This window comes from Stomoxys calcitrans, chromosome 3, assembly GCF_963082655.1.
Source record: "Stomoxys calcitrans chromosome 3, idStoCalc2.1, whole genome shotgun sequence".
Taxonomy (NCBI): domain Eukaryota; kingdom Metazoa; phylum Arthropoda; class Insecta; order Diptera; family Muscidae; genus Stomoxys; species Stomoxys calcitrans.
This window is the reverse complement of record NC_081554.1, coordinates 112,814,303-112,834,885: the sequence shown is the minus strand read 5'-3', so window position 1 is coordinate 112,834,885 and position 20,583 is coordinate 112,814,303. Positions and strand designations below refer to the sequence as shown.

Here is a 20,583-nt window from a genome sequence, read left to right as displayed (position 1 = left end):
ATTAAAATATATTTAAAAAAATATATTTATTCATACAAAATTAATTTTAAAGCGCAACAAAAAGTCGTAATACTATCTAGCAAATAAAAAGGTAAATGAATAATAAAATTTATTTCCCTCAATATCAATAATATGCTCTTACAAGATAAAGAATATTTAAAAAAAAATGGAAAAAATTGATACGTTGAAACCGGCCTCAAACAACAGCTTATAAAGTCTAGTTTCTAATCCAAATAATCGTCTAACTACCGAATTTTTGAGAAAAACTTGAAAAAGTGCGCTACAAGACTTGAAAAATCTATTTTGCGTGAACCAATGTGCAGAAACCGAAAAAGTTGATACTTTGAAACCGGTCTCAAACGACAGCTTATAAAGTCTAGTTTTTAATCCAAAAAGGCCTATATTGTGGCAGTCAGAAGGATTTCCATTTTAGGTGCTCATTTCTTTGAAAACTTGTCTGATTTAGGGGTTGTGAACATTCGCGATCTGGATGGTTCAACGGTAAGAAAACATCTTCCTTCTCCTGACCCTGTGGTATCACAATGGACGAAAACGTCTAAGTGCCACTTAAACCTAACCTAAATTGTGACCAGAAAAGTGCAAATAAATAAACCAGCAATCTCAAGAGTCATAAGAAAACCCGAAAGCCAAATAACAGGAGGATCGGTTGAAAAATGACCACATTATAGCAACATTAGCTTAAATCAGACAAACATATATATGGAAGCTATGAATGTGTATTAAAATCTGAACCGATTTCTTCCAATTTCAATAGGTTTCCTCTCTAGTCCAAAAAGATGGATGTGCCAAATTTTTAGAAGATCGAATGAAAATTGCGGTGTGTACTTTATATACAAATTAACATGAATAGTTGCACAGGCTGACATGGCTAAATCGAATGAGCAAGTTATTCTGAGGCGATCGATATACAAGATAAACCCATCTCTTCTTCTTTTGGGTGTTACAAACAAATTGTATAAGTTATATTTATTTTTGTTTTTTCTATCATTGTCTGAGCAACTGATTTCGTTTCCAAATGTAGACTTTTTTGTTCACTACCATCGCTTCGCTCATATTCACGTGACTGTTGAGGCTCCCGGCTATGCTGCTAACTTGTGATACTAAAACAACATCCTTATGCAATTCGCATATGTGATGACATGTGATGTGAAAACAACATCCCTGTTCACCTACAGCACCATATCCCATTCATGAAACTTTATTTCTAAATCTATTTCTAACACCATTATTGTCTATTATCTGACAATTGACAATCACTGTCAATTCCTATGTCTGCGACTCCATCGACCTTGGCTTTGCTATCTTTGGCTTTCCATCCACAGGTGAGATGGACGTTTTGTTAATGTCATTTGATCCTATTTTTTTATATATTTAAAAATGTTCGTATTTATCACATTAATTTACCCGCTTCTCGTATGAAATCCCCCTAAAACATCAATGCATAAGACATGGTGTTAGTGAAAATAAAGTTTAATTTAACATTCCTCAAACCCATTCAATGTAACCAAATTAACAGCTCTCCCGGCACGAGATAGCTGTGTGCACCACACAAGCTGGAACTTTGGGGTCCGATCTGTGTGGTGTTCTTTGCCGTCACGAGCAGCTTAGCTGCGAGCTACCGTGCGCGTCCACAGGTTGCGGATAGTGGAATGCTCCATATGGAGTAACTTCAACGGCAGTCGCGGTCACTTATCCATGGGGTCATCCTTTACCCAAAATTAAAAGTTGTAATACAAAATACCACGCAATCCCATGGCAGCTAGTTGTACGTAATGGTTTGACGCGATGGAGTCCTTCATCGGCAAGGGCTACCGCCTCAGTGTACAACACACTGATAGAACAACAACAATATACCACATAGAAGTTAGCATGTTTTGTAACATAGATAGCCTTTTGGCAAATTCACTACGAAAGCCCACAGTGCAATTGTGGTGTTGTGTTGTACAGCGTACGTTATCCGATTGTGTTGTAGAGCGTACGTTATCCGTTCGAAAGTTCACGTGTATTCCACAGACAAATGAACAGACATTTTTCGTTCCGCTGCAGCACCTTTACTTTTAAATTGACTATTTATTTTTAAATTTTTTTCTGTAGAACATCGTGCCCTATGAAGTGAAATATTATTTTGTAATTACGTTTCAAACATCAAGCAATTTTGAACTGTGATTATATGTATTCTTGATCGCCGTCTATATCGGGCTATTTCCCTTTAAAGCCCCGACATAAACCGCAATTATTATCTGATTTTGCTGAGATTTTGCAAACCGGTTCCTTTTTTTGACCTCCAATAGTTTTGTAAGGTATAGTCTCAATCGGTCCATAACAGTTTATAGAACACATATAGGCCGATCTCCCGATTGTACTTCTTGAGCCAATCGAGAGTGCAATTCATATCCGATTTCGGTGATATTTTGCATAATTTCTCCTACGACTTCCAACTCCCGTAAAATTAAACCTCCCGATTTACTTCCTAAGCGTCTAAAGGACGCAAATATTATTTGATTTGACCGAAATTTTGCATAAGAATTCTCCTATAATCTCAAATATCCATGCCAAGTATGATCTGAATCAATGTCTATTGCCCCTATATAAACAGATCACCCGACTTTACTTCTTAAGCACATACCGGAAGCAATGTTGAAAGCAATTTAACTTTGTAACATACCAGGATTCACTAATAGAAGGTTAGGTCACATGCAAAAACACAAAGTGGATAGGCCCCATAAACATCATTAAGGATGTCAAATCTGACGATTGAAAATGTCATCATATAGGAGAAAACGTAAACAAAGAATGAATGTAAAAAGAGAACAAGTTGACATCCTCAATGCCAAGTACTGCCAAATATTAAAAAAAAAGTATATCGGCTGATCGCTTGGCTTAACCCAGGATTCACTGAATAAGGTTAAGCCAAGCGATCAGCCGATATACTTTTTTTTAAAATTTGGCAGTACTTGGCATTGAGGATGTCAACTTGTTCTCTTTTTACATTCATTCTTTGTTTACGTTTTCTCCTATATGATGACATTTTCAATCGTCAGATTTGACATCCTTAATGATGTTTATGGGGCCTATCCACTTTGTGTTTTGCATGTGACCTAACCTTCTATTAGTGAATCCTGGGCTTAACCTTATTCAGTGAATCCTGGTAACATACATACTTGTTATATTCTTATGAATTCAAATCAAGTTAGTTTTTGAATTATGTGTGTATGTAGAAAAGAAAAATATTGACATTCCATTTTAAATTATATTCTTTCTTGTAAGTTTCTTCATTGAATAAATACAGATTTTATATATCGACGGTTTTTTATTTGAGCTCTGCCAATAGGTTTTGGGCCCAGGCGAAATGGCTACCGATTTAAAGACTACGTTTGAAAAATTAAATCGCAATAACTATCAGATATGGAAGAAAAAGGCTGAATGTGTTTTGATACGAGATGATACTTGGTCGGTTATCAAAGATGATAATCCTGCAGAAAAAAATGACAAATGGAAAAGGAAAGATGAAAGCGCAATGGCATCAATTTATTTGATGATCGAGGATGATTTATTCCAATTGATTGAGGAGGCAAGTTCGGCAAAAGATGCATGGACAATACTTAAGAATCATTTTGAGCGCCGTTCTTTCAGTGAATGTGTTTTTATTATGAAGAAAATATGTCAAATGCAGCTTGAGGAAGATGGTGATATGGAAGACCATTTAAGCAAAATGCAGCATGAAATAAAGAAGCTGTCGTGTATGGGTGAAAAGCTTAGTGAAAGTTGGGAAGTGGCTATGATACTTCGAAGTTTGCCGGAGTCCTATGATGTTTTGGTAACAACCCTTGAAGCTAGAAGTGATGCTGTTCCATCGTTGAGTGTAGTAAAGGAGAAACTTTTTGAAGAATCCAGGAAAAGATTGCAGAAACAGAATCTGGTAAATAACAATTCTTCAGTAATGAATGTGAAAAATGTGCAGAACAAGAAAGGGAGATATCTATCGAACCCGGTATGTTTTTATTGTGGTAAATCTGGACATTTTAAAAGAGATTGCATTCAGTTCAAAGAGAGTCTCAACAGAAGTACGTCCAATATTGTAATAGATGAGAGGGTACCGGATGAGAACATATGTTTTTGGTTGGGAACCTCTAATAATAACACGGATTGGTATATTGATTCTGGAGCTACGAGCCATATATGCAACAGAAAGGAGTTTTTTGAACATTTGAATTATAATTTTATGAATACCATAACTGTAGCAAATGGGTATGAACTAAAATCATCTGGAATAGGCAGTGGATATTTGAACATTTTAGATGGCAATGGCAATACAAGGAAAGTAGAAATAAAAGATGTATTGTATGTACCGAATATTGAAAGCAATTTGTTGTCGGTAAAGAGATTGGCTGAAAAGGGCTTCAAAATAATTTTCCAAGGAAACATATGTGAAATATATTTCAAAAAGAATTTGTTTGCAGTTACGATGCTTCATAATGGTCTGTACAAATTAAATACACCAAATACAACTCAAAATCAAAAAATTTTGATGGCCAGTCACTCGAAATGCATACACGAATGGCATAGATGTTTAGGCCATCGTGATATAGAATGTGTCAAAAGGATGTTAAAGGAAGTCTATGGCGATTACCCAAAAGTCTGTACCTGTAGTGATGTTTGTCAGACATGCATAAAAGGAAAATTATCCAGAAATGTTTTTCCGAAAAATTCGAAACAGAAATGTGATCAAATATTAGATCTGGTTCATAGCGATGTCTGTGGACCCATGGAAGCTGTCACCCCTGGGGGTAAGCGTTATTTTGTGAAATTTATAGACGACATTAGTAAATATATGGTAATATATTTATTGAATCATAAGTCGGAAGTCTGTATAAAACTAAAGGAATTCTGCAATATGGTAAAAACAAAGTTTGGCAAGTACCCTAAAGTCATAAGGTCTGACAATGGAAGAGAATATACTGGGAGTGAAATTCGTAGTTTTTTGAAGCAATGTGGAATACAGCAGCAATTCACCGTACCTTATAACCCAGAGCAGAATGGTACAGCCGAAAGAAGGAATAGATATGTGGTCGAAATGATACGATGCATGCTTATAGATGCAGATATGCCAAAATCATATTGGGGAGAAGCTGCCGTTACGGCTGCTTACATTCAAAATCGCTGTCTTACTAGATCAAATAATTCAATTCCGTACGCTCTGTGGGAAGGGAAGAAACCAAGCCTTGACAATTTAATAATATTTGGATGTAAGTGCTTAGTATACGTACCGAAAGAAAAAAGAAGGAAGCTGGATGTTAAAGCTAAAATGCTGACTTTTGTAGGCTATTCTGAGGAAGCAAAAGGATTGCGTTTTTTGGATAGAAATACTAATAAAATTACAATAAGTCGTGATTACAAAATTGTTTGTGATAATTTCCAAGAAAGTCAAGCTTCAAATAAAGATAACAACGAAATGTATGTAGACATTTTTAAATTGCCAAAGATTGGTAGTGACGAACCAACTATTGAAGAATCAAGTGACATAGAAGAGCATTTTTACGATACTGATTTAGATGACCTTAATACATTCCAAATGGACGATAATCTTGAAATAACTGATAGAATGCCGATATCACGAGAAACAAGCCAGATTCCAATGGCAATGGTGCAAGAAAATGTTGACAGTGATCAACCGTTGTTGAGAAGATCTTTTAGAACAACAAAAGGAAAACTTCCAGAAAGATTTATGATGAGCATCGGAAGTAATGAATCAGAACCTAAAACTTTTCAGGATGTTATGAAAAGGGACGACAAAGAAATGTGGTTGGAAGCAATGAAGGAGGAACTGAAGTCATTGCATGATAACAACACCTGGGAGTTAGGAAATTTGCCAGATAATCGAAAAGCGATTGGTTGCAAGTGGGTTTTCAAACTAAAACGAGATGCCAGCGGAAAAGTTGTAAAATATAAGGGCAAGACTTGTAGCACAAGGTTTTAGTCAGGGGTATGGTGTTGATTATGATGAAGTGTTTGCGCCGGTTGTTAGACAATCCACACTTCGAATGTTTTTGACATTGTCTGGTCAAAATGATATGACTGTTAAACAGTATGATATTAAGACTGCATTCCTATATGGTGAGCTTAACGAGGAAGTATACATGAAGCAACCAATTGGGTTTGAAACTTCCAATGGCAAAATCTGTAAACTAAAAAAAAGCATATACGGACTTAAACAATCTGCCCGATGTTGGAATGAAAAGCTATGCCAAGTTTTTTTAAATGCAGGTTTCAAGAAAGGGCTCACAGATGTTTGTGTTCTACGAAACGAAAAAAAAGGCGAGTGGATATTTGTTCTAATATACGTGGACTATATTCTTGTAGCAACGAAGTCGGATTTAAACCATGATTATGTAATGAATTTACTGAAAACAAATTTTGAAATAACTGCTCTTGGAGAAGTCAATTATTATCTGGGTATACAAATTGAGAAGGGGAATGATGGTTTTTACAGTCTATCTCAAGAAATTGTGAAATACGCTGGAAATGAAATTGTGAAATACGCTGGATTTTAAATTGCCAGAACATCCAAGATACCAATGGACGTTGGATATGTAAAAGAAGACGTTAAAAGTGAACCCATGCCTAATAATGAAAGGTATAGACGTTTAGTTGGATGCCTGCTTTATATTTCCGTAAATTCTAGACCTGACATAAGAGCAGCTGTCTCAATTTTAAGCCGTAAAGTAACGAATCCTACATATCGTGATTGGAATGAGTTAAAAAGGCTGATTACTTATCTGAATGGTTCCAAGTCGTTGCGACTAAATCTAAAATGTTGAGATTTGAAAGGCTTATATGGATTTGCTGATGCTGATTGGGCTCAAAATAGGAGTGATAGAAAATCAAATAGCGGATTTCTTGTTAAATATAATGGATCCCCTATATCATGATGTTGTCGCAAACAAGATTGCGTATCATTATCATCGACAGAGGCTGAATATATATCGTTATGTGAAGCAGTTCAAGAATCTTTGTGGTTAAGAAGACTTTTAAACGATTTTGAAATAATACCAGCTGATCCTACTATAATCTATGAAGATAACCAAAGTTGTTTGAATTTGGTTCAGTCTGAAAAATTCAGTAGACGTAGCAAGCATATATCTACAAAATACAATTTCATAAAAGATTTAAAAGAGAAAAAAGAAATAAGTTTGGAATATTGCCCTACGGAAATAATGGAAGCAGATATATTTACCAAACCACTTCAATTGAACAAAATTCAACAATTCCAGAAAAGTCTTTGCTTGCAATGAGGTTAAATTGAGAAGGAGTGTTGAAAGCAATTTAACTTTGTAACATACATACATACTTGTTATATTCTTATGAATTCAAATCAAGTTAGTTTTTGAATTATGTATGTATGTAGAAAAGAAAAATATTGACATTCCATTTTAAATTTTATTCTTTCTTGTAAGTTTCTTCATTGAATAAATACACATTTTATATATCGACGGTTTTTTATTTGAGCTCTGCCAATAAGCAATTCCTTAGTTTCGACCTTGAGTTCATTGAGTTCTATCGTGCCGAACTTCCTATTTTATTATAAACCTACTATATCTTTATTAATGTCCAAGTATGGGCCGATTTGGATCATACTTTAAGAAAATCAGGTAATAAATGAGGATTTTATGGCTTAATGGGTATGGTATGTGCCTTGTGCAGCTCCATGTTCCAAATTTATTCTATTCAAATTCTTTCTTCGCGTGGCTATATTTGCCTAGGCCATCGGCCTTTCCCAGCAAACCAACACGCTCTTTAAGAAGTTGGAACAATAGAAGAAGCATCGCTCTCAGGTTTATTGAGAGGCTTGGTGCGAATGACCCTAGGACTCTCACTAATAGGGAGAGAGACTCCCTAAATTGGGCTCGGGAATTTGCTGCACAGGCTACCCCAAAGACTACACGTCTAGATTCGGAAACTGCACCGCAGTCAGCCAAAAGGGTGCGGTCACCTGGAGGGCACCCCATGCCTAAAATAACTTGGGCGAACAATAGTAAGATGGGTCCAAGAACCTTTGCTAATGTCGCTAAGGACAGTTTGGTGATGGCAGTTGTAGACAATGGAGAAGAACAGGGCTGCATACCTAGGAATAATTGGAGTGGGATAGTCAATGGACTGTCATCAGTATACTCCGATGTCCTTGCAGAATTTCCTGAGTCTCCTCCAGTTTGTGACGATGCAGACTGGTATCGGGGCCTATACAGACTAATTGCCCTCGGGGATCAACGCTCAATTGAAATGTATCCTTGTGCGCTAAAAAAGATTGGTGAGATGTGGCCAGGTGCAGCACCAGGAGGGGATGGCATCGAAACGGGACCCGACAAGCCCTGTATGGGTGGGTCATCCAGTTGGACTGGGCTCAAAGTGTCCGCCAACCTGGTCCGTGCTTCAAAAAGTACTTCGTCAGCAGCAGGTAGTGTCCAATGTCCTGAGCAAGAGTTAACCCATAGCTTTCTCACCTACCCCTGGATGCGTACGCAAGCTTATCACAACAAGATCTAACGAATCTTGGTTGAAGCCGCTTCTGTAGGGAAGAAGAGCCTCATTGTAGGAAGTGATGCTAATGCACACCACCAGATATGGTGGATCCCAGAGCTGGTTAGTCTAAGGAAGGACTGCAGAAAACTCTTCAACAGATCAAAAGCCACAAGAACACCACTCGATTCGGACATATATAAGACTGAGTTAAGAAAATATAAGGGCGAGTTTAGAAAGGCTCAGAAAAAATTCTGAGGATAGGCTAAGACAGATTCTCTCCTCGAGACCTATTACGGTGGTCTGTGGATCTGTTCATCTAAAAAGATGGGTCAGCAGAGGAACACCTCGAGCTGGTGTACCGTCTCCTCTACTTTGGAATATAGCCATGAACAATATATTTTTGTCTCTGGAAGAAAAAGGTGTACAAGTGGTCGCGGATGCTGATGACGTGGCAATTGCGGTTAGGGGAAAATTTCCCAGCACTATAAGAGACATACTTTAGGAAGCTCTACATGCAAAATCAAAGTGGGCTACCGAAAGTGGTCTAGGTATAATTCCGTACAAGACAGATGTATTTCTTTTCAGCAGAAGACACAAGTTGCCTAAAGTGGGACCTGTCTCCTTGGGAGGAGAGAATGTTCCATTTGCAGAAAGCGCAAAATGCTTGGGTGTTTTGCTGAAAAGGAAATTAACTTCAAATCCAACATTTTGGAAAGGGCAAGAAAGTCAACTCTTTCTCTATACACCTGCAAGGGAGCCATTGGCAAAAGTTGGGGGTTTAGACCGCGTGCCATGCATTGGGTATATACTGCAGTTGTCGTACCTATAATGCTAAATGGTGTTGTGGTCTTGTGGACTGCGCTTCAAAAGTCCCCCTTCTTAACCGGATCCAAAGGATGGCTTGTTTGTGCATCACAGCCGCACTGAGGACGACGCTATCTGATGCATTGCATTTAATGCTTCATCTTATGCCTCTGGACATTGTGGCTAGACAAATTACAGCGACCACTGCCGTGAGGTTAAGAGAGCTTTCTCATTGGTCATGTGGCGGCTACGGACACTGTGTTATCCTTGATACAATATCCGATGTTCAAGGCATTGTAGATTACACCCTACCTGAGCCGCCTTTTGATAAAAAGTACTATACCATTATTCCTGATAGAACCGATTGGAATTTCGATATTTCCACAATCCCATGGCAGCCGGTTGTACGCACCGGATTGACCCGATGGAATCTTCATCGGCAAGGGCTGCCGCCTCAGTGTACGTGTTCGTCTTTTTTCGTCATGGGAGAGGCACATCCCGGAGTGCCTTCTCCGTACGCTTCTGGTCCGTGCCGGGATTGAAAAGAACCCCGGACCCTGGTTCTGTTAGGTTTGCCAGAACCGCCTTCATCTTCGGTCAGTGTCGGTAAGGTGTAACCGGTGCTTGGAGTGGGTACATTTCCGTTCTTGCTCTGGCCTAACTTCGCTACGGGAGTATAGTCATACTGGCTATGTCGCTAGGTGCTGTGCGAACATAGCCAGCAGTGGGTCACAAGCGTCGGACTATGTGACCCCCCCGACCTCTCCCGTACGGCAATTTATGCAACGACAGCACCCTAGCCCTACTATTGCCAGGCCAGTGCCGGGAAGTGTATCGTTCTTGCAGTTAAACTGCAACGGACTGCGTGGCAAGATTGATGAGATTGTAGATTTTATGAGTCGGAAGAGCATATCGGTCGCAGCGATCCAGGAGACAAAGCTGACTAACACCTGCAGCTTGCACAGTTGTCACGGAGCGCAGCATTCTGACAGATCTGAATATTATTCCACTGCGTGTCACAAAGTTGACGTGACCGCACTGGCGCTGCATAACTTACCACAGACCGGCCAATTGCTTTGTACGTGGTCAACAAGGTTTCTTTGTCTGCACCCCAAGTGCTGCCAGCGAGTGACTTGAGGACCTTGTTTCTACTTTTGACTTTATTGCAGATTGCTGTGGCATGTGGGGAGAAAGTGTAGAACCTGTCAAATGTGACGCCAAGTATTTTGGGACACTTGATGGTCGGAATCATTTCTCCATCGACCATCACAGTCAGCTCAGTATTTACCTCACGCGGATATCTTCAGATTTCTTGCAGCGAAATATGAGGCAAGCTCGTTGAGGTAGACGTTCAACCTATCGCAGATGTCATCAATGGGTGCGGGGCCTGATGCCATGATCGTACAGTCGTCCGCATATGATACGATCTCTATGCCGTCTGGAGGGGGTGGAATGGGGGATAGGTAGAGGTTAAACAGTGCCGGAGATATCACCCCACCTTGGGGAACTCCCTGTTTCACTCTACGGTGTTTCAACTTCTTATCCCTAAATTCCACAAATGACTGTCGACCACACAAATAATTCGCGACCCATCGTTTCAGGCCTGGCTGGAGGGACGTGTTGGCGATGTCCTCAAATAATTTAGCATGGCTGACCATGTCGAATGCCGTCGATAGATCCAGTGCCACGAGGACCGTCCTATCACATGGCCTGGGCTGATTGAAGCCACGGCAAATGTGTGCGGTGATGGCTTGCAAAGCTGTTGTTGTACTGTGCAGTCTCCGAAATCCCTGTTGATGCTCGGCGGATGGAAATTCTCCTACGAGGCTCGGGAGGAGTAATGCCTCAAGCGTCTTTGCCACTGGTGAGAGAAGGGAGATCGGTCTGTAGGACTCCCCCAAACTCGGGTCTTTTCCAGGCTTCAGTAGCTGGATCACTCTGCCCATTTTCCAGACATCGGGAACTATAAGAGTGTTCAATGACAGGTTAAGGACAGTGGTAAGGTACTCAACTCCAGGTAAATCCAGATTCTTCAGCATCAATGTAGAGATTCCGTCGGGGCCCAACGCCTTGGATGATTTGGCGCCACGGATGACATTCGTAACTTCGCCCACGGTAAATTGTGATGGCTGTTCATCGGCTCGGAGACCACGAATACGGCGAATGACTCTCCTCCTTGCCCTGTCTTTCTCGGGATGCACAATAAATTGACGGTTGAACAACCTGGCGCATCTCTTCGGATCAGTCACGGTTATCTCGCCAAAAGTGACTGAGGTCCTGTCGTCCCGTCTACCGGGGTTCGAGAGAGACTTAACAGTGGCCCACAGTTTGCCTGCACCGGTGCCTAAGTTACATTCCTCCAAGTGTTCCAGCCACAAATTCCGCTTATGTTTGTTGACTACCCTGTTTATTTCCAGATTCAGCTCGCTGATTCTGGGGTTAGCGGGGTCCATATCACGAATCCCATCACGCTCGTCTGCGAGTACCACTGCTTGCGCCGGGAAATTGGGTCGCACTTGCGGTATTCGACCGGCTGGTATAAAGCGAGCGGCTGCTGCGTTGATAATGTCTCGGAATTTCCTCTCGGCCACAAGCACATCCGAGGGAGGTGGCGGTTCATTGAAGCGGCGATTAGTATACTCTCTGAAGCCAGTCCAATTGGCCTTCTTGTAATTGATGAACGTCCGGCGCTCAGAGGTTATAAAGTCGGGTGGTCGGTCGATGGTGAGGATTATGGGGAGGTGGTCTGACCCCAAAGAGATGACGGCTTGCCAGGATACGTCACTCAGGAGATCAGGGGATGCAATTGAGATGTCTGGCGAGCTGCTGCTCCTCCTCGTAATCCTAGTGGGGGCATCCTCATTCACCGTGCAAAACGTGGAGCTATCTATCTGCTCTGCCAAAGCTATGCCACGCTGGTCGTTACCTAGGGGAGAATGCCATGACGAGTGATGTGCATTGAAGTCCCCTAGAACAAGACGATTATGGCCAGATAGCAACCCACTTATGTCGGGGTTGTAGGCCTGGCCATTAATCGGGACACAGCTACCAACCGGCGGTATATACACGTTGTATAGCTCTATCTCGGCAGTACCAGACCTGACAGCTATCCCCATGCATTCCATGTAGGGGTCACTAGCATCAAGCGCAGGCGAGATAGGTCTATACTATATACACGGAATGGTATATTACGAAGGCTCATGCCAACTATCTTAACATAAACCCTAAAAAATCAAACTGCATCTTAATTTCAAATCGCAACCATAATATTATTACTGAAGAACATATATTAATTGGTGAGCAACACATACAGCTAGTCGAAAAGGCTAAAAATCTTGGTATAACTTTCAATAACTCACTGACATGGACCGATCACATAGTTGCGACTACTGGAAAAATATTTGGTATGCTAAGAACACTGTACCAAACACAATCGTTTACGCCAAAACACATTCGCCTCCTTTTGGCTAAAACGTACTTACTGCCTGTGCTCTGCTATGGAAGTGAACTGTTTAGTAAATGTGACTCTAGGAGCACTAGACGACTGGAGACAGCTCACAATGCAATAATAAGATATGTTCATGGCCTAAATCGATACGAGAGCTGTTCACCCTATGAAAAAAGCATATGCAATATGAAATTTGGCGTTTTTCTAGATATAAAAAATCTGTTACTATTGCATAAAATCATTTATGAAAAATGTCCAGAATACCTGTACCAAAAGCTGCAGTTTGGGAGAACAAACAGAAGGATACTATTGGTGATGCCTCGATATCGTCTTTTGATATCACAATGGCAATATCTAACAAATGCGATCCGCCTATGGAACTCACTACCCTTGTCAATACAATCTATTTGCAACGCAAATTCATTTAAAAAAGCTTTACAGAAAAATCTTTAAATAATCTTAATATTGATAATGTCTTAATTAAATAATGTTTATATTGTCAAAATTATTTGTTAATTAATTATATATTACAAATGTTACTTTATATACTACTAATCTCTGTTGAACTGTGTTAAATGTCATTGATATGTCACATACAGTAATTATAAGATCATTGTTATCTTGTTGTATGTGAAAACGAACAAATAAATCTAAATCTAAATCTAAAGGCCAATCCCCCACCTCCATTTTATTTATTTATTTATTTCATTTCATGCAATGGGAAGGATTATAAATAATCACACTATGCATAAGACGTACTTTTTCTAACATAAGTTAAAAAACTACCCAATTCCTTGAGCGATCTTTTCGTAGCACATTGTAACCGTGACAACTGTGCAAGCTGCAGGTGTTGGTCAGCTTTGTTTCCTGGATCGCTGCGACCGATATGCTCTTCCGACTCATAAAGTCTACGATCTCATCGATCTTGCCACGCAGTCCGTTGCAGTTTAACTGCAAGAACGATACACATCCCGGCACTGGCCTGGCAATATTAGGGCTAGGATGCTGCCGTTGCGTTAAATGCCGTACGGGAGAGGTCGGAGGGTTCCATAGTCCGACGACGAGGACGCCGAAGGCGACGACGACGACGTTTGTGACCCACTGCTGGCTATGTTCGAACAGCGCCTTGCGACATAGCCAGTATGACTATACTCCCGTAGTGAAGGGAGGCCAGAGCAAGATCGGATATGTACCCATTCCATGCACCGGTTACACCTAACCGACACCGACCGATGATGAAGGCGGTTCTGGCAAACCGAACAGAACCAGGGTCCGGGGTTCTTTTCAATCCCGGCACGGACGACAAGCGTGCGGAGAAGGCACTCCGGGATGTGCCTCTCCCATGACGAAAAAAGACGAACACGTACACTGAGGCGGCAGCCCTTGCCGATGAGGATTCCATCGGGTCAATCCGGTGCGTACAACCGGCTGCCATGGGATTGCCTACCACCTACTACGTTCAAACAATATAATTGAAAAAGTTATTTATATAGTAGATTTCATTATACCGAAAAAAAAGTTCTAAAGACTCATCTCCGTATGTCGGTCCTATCGTTTCTATGGTCAGTCTGTAGCCTTAAATTGGAATTTAATTTGAGGGCTAGTACAAAACAATACCATGATGTTTTCGTAGCGTTATAAAAGCATTTTTCAAAATATTCTACTTTTACTTTAATAAAGCTGAACATTGTGAAATTGCGATTTCCCTTCAAAATGAAAAAAAAAAACAAAACTGCATTAATGTATCTCCCTTTAAATCATGTCAATATCGAGCCGGGGTATGTAACTATTTATTTAAAGGGCAAATAATAAATGTGTGGTCTTTGTTTCTGTTTGCAGTTCATTATCAGAATGACACACTGTGGTTTAGGATAGGAATCAATTACAGCCAAACAACAAAAGAAATGAATCGACGAAATAACCTTACGTGCTTACATATAGAAAAACGCGTCATTATTCACCACACTAACATATCTTACCATATATCACAGCCAGACCTGTCTCGTGGAGCCACGAAACCCGATGGTGCTTAAACAACCATATTGTCAGGACAGTCAGTGTTAACAGAAATGTATAGACCAATAGATTAAGACTGTCAATTCGATGAGTTAATGTTGCTTTGGCATCAAGTGCGATGTCCGTTGCAGTTGCATCACAGCAACTGGTACAGAAGAAAATTATCCAAGCAAAAAGACAAGCACGCACATTCGAACGGCTCCAAATGGCAATGTTAAAAACATTCTTTGCACTTAGCCAAGAGGACAACATTGATGAGTGTCCTTCTTTAGTGTTCTATCTACGACTAAAGTTTTATTCTTCAAGAAAATGTCCCTTCGAAATAATCGATACGACGTTGTGTTATTTTTTTAATGATTTTCTTTTTATTCCAAAACTACAACATCAGCGAAAATAATTCCATTGGCAAAAAACTTGCGAATTCGTCACTTTAATATTTTTTACATTCCATTGCGATTTACAAGTTGCATTCTACGTCGATTTTAAGTTACTCAAAATTGATAAGCTCACTATTTTTGTTTGACGTTCTCTAAGGGTCTATTGTTTTTTTATTATTTGCTTTGGCTGCATATTCTAATGGGGACAAGACTTACGGAGATGCCACAAATTTCACACCGACTTGAAGTTAAACGAAAAATTTAAAGATGGCGCTGAAATTTCCGTTCGATAACTAGCTAGGTGGATTTCTTAGTAAAGTCATTAGCTCAACAACAACGAAATCAACTGTACAAACCTGTGGGGATGGTGGCACAAATTCCCACTTATAACGAAACCGTTAAAGTTGGGCAAAGGTGGTCTCATATCATAAACCATGTTTACACTTGGAGCAAATCTAGATTTGCGTCGAACATGGAAATCTCGTGTTTTGTAAAGATGTTTCGCATACATTTACCGGTTATTATCAGGGATGCCAACTTAGTGCTTAGATTTGGTACTTTTTAGGTTACCAAAATCCTGAATGGTACCATCTAGTGCCAAACGAAAAAAGGCACTAGGTGGACGTTTTTTTGTAAAGGGTGATTTTTTTTAGGTTAGGATTTTCATGCATTAGTATTTGACAGATCACGTGGGATTTCAGACATGGTGTCAAAGAGAAAGATGCTCAGTATGCTTTGACATTTCATCATGAATAGACTTACTAACGAGCAACGCTTGCAAATCATTGAATTTTATTACCAAAATCAGTTTTCGGTTCGAAATGTGTTCATTCACCGTAACGTTGCGTCCAACAGCATCTTTGAAAAAATACGGTCCAATGATTCCACCAGCGTACAAACCACACCAAACAGTGCATTTTTCGGGATGCATGGGCAGTTCTTGAACGGCTTCTGGTTGCTCTTCACTCCAAATGCGGCAATTTTGCTTATTTACGTAGCCATTCAACCAGAAATGAGCCTCATCGCTGAACAAAATTTGTCAAAATTTGAACACATTTCGAACCGAACACTGATTTTGGTAATAAAATTCAATGATTTGCAAGCGTTGCTCGTTAGTAAGTCTATTCATGATGAAATGTCAAAGCATACTGAGCATCTTTCTCTTTGACACCATGTCTGAAATCCCACGTGATCTGTCAAATACTAATGCATGAAAATCCTAACCTCAAAAAAATCACCCTTTACAAGGCTCGCGTCTCACGCGAGCAGCTATTAACAGCCTGCCAGGTTTGACAGTATTAAGATGTCAGATTTTTGTTTGCATTCTCTTTGTTGTTATATTGTTTCTCGCATTTTCTCTGCTCATGTACGCATACATATATACACACGCACACAAATTTGTTTACGTGTGTTGGCAAAACGACGATCACCATGATGGCAAGATGGCGGATGGCACCATATGATTTGTGGTTGTTGTACAAATGAGACCACCTTTAATTCGCCTTCTATTTTGCATTTCTAATTAGCGATTTTTACGCTTTTTTGTAAATTTGAATTTTTTGCTGCCGCTTTTTGTCACGAGGAGCATTTACTTCCCTTAAATTCATTTAACACGAATTTTCCCACAAACATTCCATTAAGGAATAGGGGATATGTATTTCTCTTAGATCAGTAAGTGTTCTAAGAGAAATACAAGTTCGATTAAAGTGTTAGCTCAAGGATCAGCAATAGAGCTGGCAAAATATCGATGGCGCTATCGATATTTAATTTTTTGACTGACTATCGATTGATATTTTTTCGATGGATACCATCGCAAAAGTTAAATTTTTTGCAAAACTAAGCAAAAAATTAGAAATCCAAGATTGAATGTATCCTTTAAGAAACATTGCGCCTATAGAGGGCGCAATTTGCGTCTGATTAGACTAACATTTTGTATAATGATTTCTCTCATGACTTCCAACTGACTTAATTAACCTTGCTTTTATTTAGTTTGTGTATTAATGTTGCTTCTATATAAGTCGATCTCCTGATTTGTACTTCGCATTTTCATTTGAAATAAAGGTGATGGAAAAATCGAAAATATCGAATGTTGCGATTATCGATAGTTTGCCAGATTCAATCAGCAACCAGTTTTTGCCAAGTCCGAACGAAGCACTGCTTAAAGACACCTCCTCAAAGAAAAGTGTCATATGGCTGAATACATCACAAATATCGTCAGTATTAACGGGAAGAAAATTTCCACTGAACATGTTTTCTGGTTTTCCACCCTAAATTTTAACATCGGCCCTCCGATGGTTCAACCGAAGCAACAGCTGATGATCAAAATATTGATCGAATAACATTCGATGGCGGCGTCCCATTATTTTTTGTCAATTCGTTTACTCGTCGTGATTTACTTGGTTTTTTTTTACTTATTTCAAAAATAATCCTTATGCTCATCTACAAAAACATTTTTTCCCTTTAAATTATGCACCTATTTGCAATAATTAAAAAATCGTAGTTAGTGCTTTTTTACTTAAAATATTTCTCTATTTTACCCTTTTTACAATTTTTATTACGCTTTTTGTTGGTAAATGGCTGGCATCACTGCCGGTTATTATCGGTATTTTCCACAGCCCTTTTACTCAACATCTGACAATTTCTTATTGAAATTATATAATTTTGTAGTCATGATGTCCACAATATATACGCTGTGGAGGTGGTGATCCTCGACAAGCTCCTGTAGGTGATAAGTTCCGGTCTCAAGGACCGAACGCCGTGGGAACAAGGTAACCATTTGTTATTTAATAACTCGCCTTGTCATATCGAGCATCATAGGCACTCAGTATTTGTGCCAGAGCCGAATTCCACTGTCCGGATTCTTTAGACGCGCCCGGTATCTCGCAATTAAGCTTCTGGTGACAACAATGAACACCATACAGGTAGAACCAAGATATATATTCATTTACAGGTTCATTACAGTTGTCTAACAACAAAATATTGAGTACACCAGCTTTCAAATCAATGATTAGTGCAACTCTAATTTTGGGTTTATCGTTGTTTGTGTGTGGTAATTATGTCATGAGTAGGATCATGGCATAATTACATGGTAGTGTACTGTAAACAGCTGAGTAAAATTTTTTCTCGCGAAGTGCACTATATGTCAACGAGTTTTAGTTGTGTGTGCGTATTATAAACCACAACAAACACGAACTAGGAACAAACACGAAATAAGAGTTGCACTAATAACTGATTTTGACAGTTAGTGCACTCAACATTTTGTTGTTGGGCAACTGCCACTACCAGTAACTGAATATATTTTGGTACTACCTAAGACAAATTCATCCAGGTAGTGTACATCAAACAACTGAGTACGTTTTTTTCTCGCGGAGTACACTATCTTTTAACGAGATTTCGTAACGTTGGGTGGTGTATGTGCTTTATGGTTACGAACCACAGCAGCAACAAGCAAAGAAAAATGGCGCCAACTAGTAACATACTCAAAATCAGAGTTGCACTAATCACTGATTTTGAAAGATAGTGCTCTCGATTTTTTGTTCTTGGCCAACTGCAACTACCTATGAAATTTGTCTTGGGCCTACCCATGACATAATTAGCAGGTAGTGTACCGTAAACAGCTGAGTACAATTTTTTCTCGCCAAGTGCACTATCTGTCAACGAGTTTTGGTTGTGTGTGTATTATAGTTAAGAACCATACACACACAAACAACAAGAAATGGCGTGAACTAGTTATATACACAAAATCAGAGTGACACTTATCGCTGATTTTGACAGATAGTGCACTCAATATTTTGTTGTTGTGCAACTGTCACTACCTGTAAATGAATAAACCTCAAAAAGCAATAAATTTCTACATCTACATCGACTTTAAATAAATTCAACATCGATCGGTATAAATATCGTTATATATATCCCTGTTAAAATTATAATACCCAGTAGCGGTGGATGATTAAAAATGATGCTGGTACTATGTTCGATTTTCGCTGCCGATATAAATTTTTCGAACAGAATTGGTTATATTTCAAAGGAAGCTTAGTTTTCTCTAAGGATATGTCTACAGATGGGAATATCGTATATCGCAGATTCAAACTAAAATCGTTAAAATAATAGGTTGCAAAAACTTCCTCCAAAGAGTGAACACACTCCGGCCTTTATTGATTAAAAATGAAAACAGCTCTTATTCAGTCTGTATGCCAATGTGTAATGGCGCTTGCTTTAGAAGAACGTGTTCGCCAAACGATTCCTAGCTTTCATATTTCTTTCTTTTTTTTAATTTTATTCCTTTTATTTATTTTCTTTTTTCGACTTTAAACCCGAATTGGTAACTGACGTTACACTAGCGACCCCTGTTTGTCACATTCAGGGTAGTTATAACATTTATTTATCAGCTAGTTGACGTTCTACCATCATTTTCTTACCCGTTTTTGGAATAAAAACGTTAGCTATTAGCGTGGCCGAGCCTTTTTATAGACGGCAGAGAAGATTCTCGTTCATTTAGTTGGCGGAAATCCGAAGAGTTAACATTGACCAGTGCTTTAAAACTTATAGTAAAGTGTGGCTAAAGAAAAAATTTAACCTAAGTTTAAATTCAAAGTGTTTTTCTTCTTTTCCACCAATTAAATGTTCCTGCTTCTTTTCTTTATTACCCATCTTAATTGTTTTCTTTTTGCCCTGTAAGTTATTTTTTTTCTATTTTTCTTCAGTGAAGTCGATGTAAAAGTTATTTTATTCTAGTTAGTAAAACGGTCGATTTGCCTGCAAGAAACCTCGCTCCATTTTAATTGGGTATTTCCAATTAATTCCTCGGCATTTTATTTGGTAAATATTTTACTTCTTTTTTTCTTTTCCTCGTATATTTTGCCTACGTTGCATTTTCTCATTTATTGTTGTATTGTCTTGATAGGTCACTAGGCTGAATTGCTATCGATCTCTTCGAAGCTCCACACACCAGACGAGACAGAAAAATTGAGAGATTTCTGGGTTTCAATCCGCAAATTGCTTAGACTGTGGTGATCCAGCACACGAATTAAGTTCTCATCGATCCCCGTGCTAATCGCGTCGTTGTTTTTTTGCTCTGAGTGTTGGTAGTTTAGCCGCCGCAACCCGAAAAGAAAAAAAGAAAGTCTAAAACAATGGTGAAGTGCTAAAACCATGTCCTACAGGACTTTTTGTGGGTAAATCTAAATATATACGGCCCAGGTGTTCAAATGTGTCATATAATCGCCGTGAAATTTTCTGTATTAATTTGCATTCAAAGCATTTAAAACAAAAAAGGAAGAAAACAAAAAAACCCCTTATGCCCAATGATACAAATATAGAAAAATTGCAAAAAATGTGTAAGAGAGAGTGATCTAAATTAGCCAGCCAGCCATAACCAGGAATGTATTTAAGTCAGACTGT

At 39.2% G+C, this 20,583-nt stretch overlaps 1 protein-coding gene and 1 long non-coding RNA gene across 2 annotated transcripts in view; one reads left to right on the top strand and one right to left on the bottom strand.

Annotated features, from left to right (window-relative positions):
- LOC106092400 (sodium/hydrogen exchanger 9) overlaps positions 1 to 15,355 on the bottom strand; it is a 157,918-nt gene extending 142,563 nt beyond the window's left edge. The window contains exon 1 of the mRNA XM_059366092.1: positions 14,770 to 15,355. Within this exon, the coding sequence (XP_059222075.1) occupies positions 14,770 to 15,058 (289 nt within the window). The 5' untranslated portion in view covers positions 15,059 to 15,355. The remainder of the gene's footprint in view (positions 1 to 14,769) is intronic.
- A 4,418-nt stretch (positions 15,356 to 19,773) lies between these two features.
- Positions 19,774 to 20,219, top strand: LOC106092087 (uncharacterized). Its single transcript, XR_001222096.2, has 3 exons — positions 19,774 to 19,856; positions 19,918 to 20,001; positions 20,087 to 20,219. It is a non-coding gene; the product is annotated as an uncharacterized LOC106092087 (long non-coding RNA).
- The last annotated feature ends 364 nt before the right edge of the window (positions 20,220 to 20,583 follow it).